Source organism: Trichechus manatus, unplaced genomic scaffold (assembly GCF_000243295.1).
Source record: "Trichechus manatus latirostris isolate Lorelei unplaced genomic scaffold, TriManLat1.0 scaffold00027, whole genome shotgun sequence".
Classification (NCBI taxonomy): domain Eukaryota; kingdom Metazoa; phylum Chordata; class Mammalia; order Sirenia; family Trichechidae; genus Trichechus; species Trichechus manatus.
Genome location: NW_004443963.1, coordinates 17,397,259 through 17,404,143, shown reverse-complemented (window position 1 = coordinate 17,404,143; position 6,885 = coordinate 17,397,259). Strand labels below are relative to the sequence as shown.

The window sequence follows — 6,885 nt, the reverse complement described above, 5'->3', positions numbered from 1 at the left end:
ATTGGATAAAATAAGGTCTCTCATAAGAGATAAAATACCCATGAACTCTGGAAGACATTAATTGAGACCAAAAAAGACTGGGTTATATCAGGTTGTCAAACTGAGTCTCTCTGACTCTGAAAATCAAAGTCAAACCAAACACAAAGAAAGAATTTCTCCAAGTATCCAGTGAATTAGCTTTCCCTGCTTTTATAATCCTTTGCTCAATTAGATACTTCTCACTTAACCAATTGCTTAGAATTTCTTTGTTCACTTAACCAGTCACTTAGATTTTCTTTGTTAGGGGAAATTTTACTCACTGCCTATATAACTTCTTCCCTTCTTGCTAACAGGGAGCTTGGTAGCAATTTTCGGCCAAGCTCCTGGATACACACACCTTAAAACTGGGGCTGTTTGGCATGATTGAAATGATTAATCCCAGACAGAAATTGAAATTCCTTTTTCAATTAAGCTACAGCTATATTGGAGGCCTGCCTCAGCTATTCTACAAAGACAATTTGGCTTCCTGTGAAAGTTTTACTGCTTGTGACAAAGAGTGGAGAGATCTGTGCCTTAGCTTATGTAAATAATCATGCTATCTTAACGCTCTCAGGCAATTCATCCAGTAAATGACTAGACTCTAACTCACTCCTTCCTAGCCAGATGGCTGATGTTTACATTTCAAAAGACTTCAGGTTGAAGCTGATCTAATCTTCACTCCTTCCTAACCAAATAGTCAACTTTTACATTTCAAGGACTTCAACTAGAGTTGACTGGTCTACAATCAATCACTAACCCCCCATATCAAGAATAGTTACACATCTTGCTCTAGTCAATTTATTTCTGGAAATAAGAGATTAATGTTAAGTTAGAAATTGATGTTAGGAAAGTCTGTATCTTGACAAACCCTTGTAACTTTTTTCTTCCTTCTCCTGTGAAGCCCCTTCCCCTTGATGTGAAAACACTTGCCTTTGTTGCTCTACCTAATACATACCTCACTACTCTCCCTGGGAGCTGAGACACACTGCACCATCTCACTTAGGGATCTGTGTATATGCTCTCCCACTTCTCGAAATGATTTTTTTTTTTTTTGTCTTTATCCTTTAATAAAATTCTTTGTTTTAATTTCTAGCAGAGCATCAGTCTAGTGTTTTCACTAGGACACTCTGCTAGCAGAATTAGCCACCTAATGAACATTTATTTAAAGCACTTTTAACTATCTTTTTTTTTTTTAATCCAACAGTTAAAACACCACAAAGCAGCTTTTCTCATGGATAAACATTCATTTGGTTGCTGTAACCTTTGAATATCTTCCAGAGTTCCCATAAGGTTTGTTCTAACAGTTTTTGAAGATTAGTGTGTGTGTGTATGTGTGTGCGTGCACGTGCGCACTTTTGGGAAGGATGTGCCCCTGAAGGTCCCTACTCCACCATTTTGGCTGAATTCACTCTTACCATGATGTTTTAAAGAAATACATTCATTTTGAACTTCTTGCATTTTATTGCTCAGTTTTGATTAATCAGGAGATTGTGGCAAACAGAGTATTTACTCTTCTTTAAAGAAGAGATTTTTTTCCCCTGTTCAACAGAGATCCCCTGCCTCTGTTAGAAATACTGATGTCTATCTTCTAGTTGTCTATCCTCCATCCACCTAGGGGATAAGGAGAATTTCTGAGATGAGTGGGAAAGTTTGAAGGAAGAAGCAGAGAAGGGACTGTGAGACAGTGAAATTATAGATAAGAGAGAGAAAGGACACAAGGAGGGAGAAAAGCAGAGTGAGTTTAAAAGAAAGATCAGAAAGGTAGGTGCTGGATGTCCCCGTAGGGAGCAGGGAATCATGAGGAGGCTCTGAGCAGAGGGGAAGGAAAGGCTCAAGGAGAGAATGGAGAGGAGGACAGTTAGGGGACCAGAGGGAAGTAGGAAATCCTTTACTGGAGAATGCGTTGAAGCTGATTTGACATGAATTCATGGTTTCTTTTCAGCCCGCGCCAGGGCTTAAAGGGCCATAGCTGGTTGTCCACAAAGGCTCTCCAGCAGTACTCAAACTCTGAAACAAGAGAGGGGAGGAAAAGTCAAGTTCCATCCATTCAAGGGCAACAAGGTTGTACAACTCTTAGGGATAGACTTTTTGCATCAGAATTTTTACCTCTTTCTCCCTTTTTCCCTCTTCATAAGGATATAACTCCTCCCTCCATCAAACCCAAACTCTCTCTTCCAACTGGAATCTGATCCACCCAAAGCTGCTTCTTTTTGGAAGTCTCCAAGTCATTCTTCCACCTTCAACCTCCTTCCCTCCATCCCCTGGACCACATCTACTCCCCTGAGCTGTCTCTTCCACTAGACTCCCAAGTCTTGTCCTGATTCTACTGTCACCTCCAGCCACAGCAAACAGGTTTCTCTGTCAGGGATTCTAAATCCTGCCCATCCCTTCTAGCAACTTCCTTTCCCAGGCTACTGCTCTCCCCTCCATGGTTCCACTCTGACCTCTGTAGGTCATGATGCCAATGTTGGTTCCGGCATTGTCCAGTGAACGCAGTCCCTCCTCATATCCTTCACAGCAGTCATGGATTCGGGCAGCAAAGATGTACAGTCTCACGTGGCTGTTCCTCTGCAGGAAGGCAGCCACTTCCTGGGCACAATCAGGGCAAGGACTCCAAGACAGGAACCAGGTGATGCTGTAGTGCTGCCCAGGGTACAGTTGCCAAGAAGAGATCCAGTCCAGGAAGCACAACTCTGCATGGCAGCATAGCTGGGGATCAGGATCAGACTGAACATAGAGAAGAAAGAAAAGAGTTAGGCTCTTGCTGTGAACAGGGAGGAGGGCCAGGAACATGATCAGGCAAGTGAAGCACTGGCTTCCAGCACAAAATTAGAGGAGGAGGGGAGTGGTCAAACCTCAGCAATCATGGTAAAAAATACTTTAATGCAATATATTGTATTGAAATATTATTTATCTTGCATTAAAATACTATTCATCTTGATTACTGACTTTTCTAGGCCCCCTCTAATTTTGCACCCAAGGCCAGTGCCTTCACAGGCCTCCCCCTTATCCTGACCTTTCAGGGAGGAAAGAGATGGAGGAGAGAGGAGGGGGGAGCCAGGTGAGCCCCGAGGTCACTGGGCTGATATCATTGAACTGGGAGAGCTTCCTTCACGGAGGGATTTAGCTCTCCACCCTTCTATCCCCCACCCATGTACCATCCCACCTGCTCACACACCAATCATTCCACAGGTTTTTACTCTGGACCTCACCTGTGCTGAGCCCAGAGGAGACACGGACTCTGTCAAAAGAGCTCCCTGTGCAGGAGGACTGGGGCCCCCAAGGTGAGGGCCTGGGTGATGGGAGGACAGTCATTGCTGTCCTGATAGAAATTGGGAGATTTGCCCCAACTGCAGTGAAAGGATTTTCAACCAGGGACTGGGACACAGTCAGGCCAGTAAGATAGTGCAGAGATGATGGAAGAGTGTGATGGGGTGTCACAGGTGAGGTGATAAGTGGCCTTGGGGCATCCCAGTGCTCAGTGTAGCTGATGAGGCAAGTGTGGGGACCAGCGCCCTTGCAAGTACTTCTCAGCAGTGGGCGGGGTCCTATCGGGCCCAGATTCAGCCCGAAGTGGCCAGAGGAGCATCCACAGCTGGAGCCAGAGCCAGCAGAGGCCGTCCTGGGCAGGGGGCAGGGATGAACCTCTCTCACCTCTGAGGTCCCTAAGCCTGGCCTGGCCTTGCTCCTCCCCAAATGCTTGCTGACTCCTGACTCCTGCCACATTGTAGGCACTACCCCCGGTCAGGGCTGCCTTCTTCCTCTCACCTGCCTCAGATCTCTCTTCTGCCAAGATCAAGCCAGGAGACAGACACTTGGGAACCTGTGCCTTGCGAAAATCAGAATGTAAAATATTGCAGAGCCTTCTTTTTAACATTTAAGTTGGAAGCAAGGAGTTGGGTAATGATGGTTTTCAAGAACCAACTTTTGCAGCCCTGATACCACCTGTCCTGGGCACATCAGCAGGGGTGTGGAGTGAGACCTGGAATATGGGGTGATTCTGAACATGGAATATGGTGACTTGTTGCCAAAGTGTGGCCTGAAGCCAATCGCAGAGTATAGTCTAAAGCAGATCCCATCTCAACCCAACTCCAAGACAGACCTACAGGACAGTGGGGTACAAAGGTTAGAGAAACTTTGTGAGACACAAAGAAAACCTTCTACCCATAAATGTTTCATAGTGAACACCAATGCTCCAGATGGATTTGGGGAGGGCCTGCTGGCAGAGTTTGCACTGAGACACTCACCTGGTTGCACAGGAAGCCCTTGATCCAGTTCTGTAGGACCCCGGAGTTGCCATTCATGAGCTGTACCTCATAGCACAGGTAGGTCTGGTACTTTCCAGTACCTAAAGGGTTATTTTTAAAGTTATAAATGAATGTATCTGGATCCATGTATCTGTAAACAATGAAAGAAAACTCAATGAAGAGAGCTCTTCCACGGTGCCCCAACCCTCCTTCTGTCCTTAATTCTCTATCAGGGGCCCCTGGCTCTTCAAGAGGAGGCTCTCTTCTTCCCTGTGCAGGACTCATAAGTCCCCTCTCTGACCCCTCTGGGCAGCTCTGGCCCTGGGGAGTCCCACCCAGGAAACACACAATTTAGCCTATCATTCTTTTACTTTAATGTCTTGGGTTTATTCATGTGTTCTATTTCTCTTAGTGTCATTGCTTATAATACTTCCTCCCTAGAAAAAATTTAATTTTGTATAATTTTCTAATTTAATACATAATATTTTGCTTTCTCTTTTTTCTTGCAGAGATTATCCTTATTAGTTTCTTCAAAATACAATCTTTTCCAAAAGACAGCAGGGGTGACCATATTGATATCAGGCAAAATAAATTTTAAGTCAAAATATGTAATAAGAAATGAAGAAGGATGTTATATAATGATAAAAGGGTCAATTCATTAAGAAGATATAAGAATTATAAACATATATGCACCTAACATCAAAGCACCAAAATATATCAAGCAAATACTGACAGAATGAAGAGAGTATTAGATGACTCTACAATAATAGTTGGAAACTTCAATACACCACTTTTCAATATTGGCAAGAACATCTAGAAAGAATATTATTCAGGTTGCTATGAGTCAGAATCAACCAGACAGCACACAACAACAATAAGGAAACAGAGGATTTGAACAACACTATAAGCCAATTAGGCCTAACAAACACATATAGAACACTCCAGCCCAGAACAGAAAAATAAACATTTTTCTCCAGTGCTCATGAGTTGTTCTCCAGGATGGATGATATGCTACATCACAAAATAATCCCAATAAATTTAAAAAGATTGAAATCATACAAAGTATCTTCTCCAACCACAAGAGAATGAAACTAGAAATTAATAGGTATTGGAAAACACACAAATAAGTAGACATTAAACAACACACTATGAAACAACCAATGGGTCAAGGAAGAAATCAAGAGAGAAATAAAAAAAATACTTAGAGTCGAATGAAAATAAAAATACAACATACAAAAACCTATGGGATGCAGGGAAGACAGTGCCCCGAGGGAAATTTATAGTAATAAATGACTATATACAAGAAGAAGAAAGATCTCAAGTTAATAGCCTAACTCTACAACTTGAAGAAATAGAAAAACAAGAGCAAACTAAGCCTAAATCTACCAGAAGGAAGGAAATAACAAAGATCAGAGCAGAAATGAATGAAATAGAGAATAGAAAAACAATAGAGAGAATCAACAAAACCAGAAGTTGTCTTTTTTAAAAGATCAATAAATCGACAAACCTTTATCTAGACCGTTAAAAAAGAGAGAGAAGGTACAAATGACTAAAATAAGAAATGAAAGTGAAGACATTACAGGATTGTAACAAAATACTATGAAGATTTGTACATCAAAAAACCAGATAACTTAGATGAAATGGAAAAATTCCTAGAAACAACCTATGTAAACTGACCCTAGAAGATATAGAAAATCTCAACAGATCATTAAGAAGAGAAGATACTGAAACAGTAATCAAAAACCTCCCAACAATGAAAACAAAAAAGTCCTGGACCACATGGCTTCCCTGGGGAATTATACCAAACATACAAAGAAGAGTTGACACCAATCCTGCTCGAATTCTTCCAAAAAAGTAGAGGAGAAAGGAACACTCCCTAACTCATTCAATAAGACCAGCATTACCCTGATACCAAAGCCAGGCAAAGACATCACAAGAAAACTACGGACCCAATATCCCTTATGACTGTATATGCAAAAATCCTCAAAATACTAGCAAACCAAATCCAAAAGCAAAGTAAAAGAATTATATACCATGACCAAGTGGGATTTATTCCAGGAATGCAAGGAGGGTAGAATATTAGAAAAGCAACCAATATAAAAGAACAAAGAACCTAGGGGTAGTTCTACTCTTTCACATAGGGTCCCCATGAGACAAAATCAACTCTATGTCACCTAACAACAACAACAAACCCTGTAGGGCAGTTCTACTTTCTTACATGGAGTTGCTATCGGTCGAAAATTGACTCGGCAGCACCTAGCAAAACAACAACATGTATCAAACTTATTTTCAAATTTAACTTATTCAAATAATAATTTCTTGCAGACATTAGAGTCAGAAGACCTGCTTGTTGTTGTTGTTAGGTGCCATCGAGTCAGTTCCCACTCATAGCCACCCTATGTACAACAGAACGAAACGCTGCCCAGTCCTGCACCATCCTCACATTAGTTGTTGTGCTTGAGCCTAGTGATGCAGCCATTGTGTCAATCCATGTCATTGAGGGTCTTCCTCTCTTTTGCTGATCCTCTACTTTACCAAGCATGATGTCCTTCTCCAGGGACTGATCCCTCCTGATAACATGTCCAAAGTATGTGAGACATAGTCTTGCCATCCTTGCTTC

General features: G+C 42.0%; 1 protein-coding gene across 1 annotated transcript in view; it reads right to left on the bottom strand.

The window, feature by feature from the left end:
* Positions 1–1,213: 1,213 nt before the first annotated feature.
* LOC101347659 (DNA dC->dU-editing enzyme APOBEC-3A) overlaps positions 1,214–6,885 on the bottom strand; it is a 56,928-nt gene continuing 51,256 nt past the window's right edge. The window contains exons 4-6 of the mRNA XM_023728916.1: positions 4,266–4,416; positions 2,463–2,745; positions 1,214–2,025 (exon numbers count right to left, since the gene is read on the bottom strand). Coding sequence (XP_023584684.1) covers positions 1,907–2,025; positions 2,463–2,745; positions 4,266–4,416 — 553 coding nt within the window. The 3' untranslated portion in view covers positions 1,214–1,906. The remainder of the gene's footprint in view (positions 2,026–2,462; positions 2,746–4,265; positions 4,417–6,885) is intronic.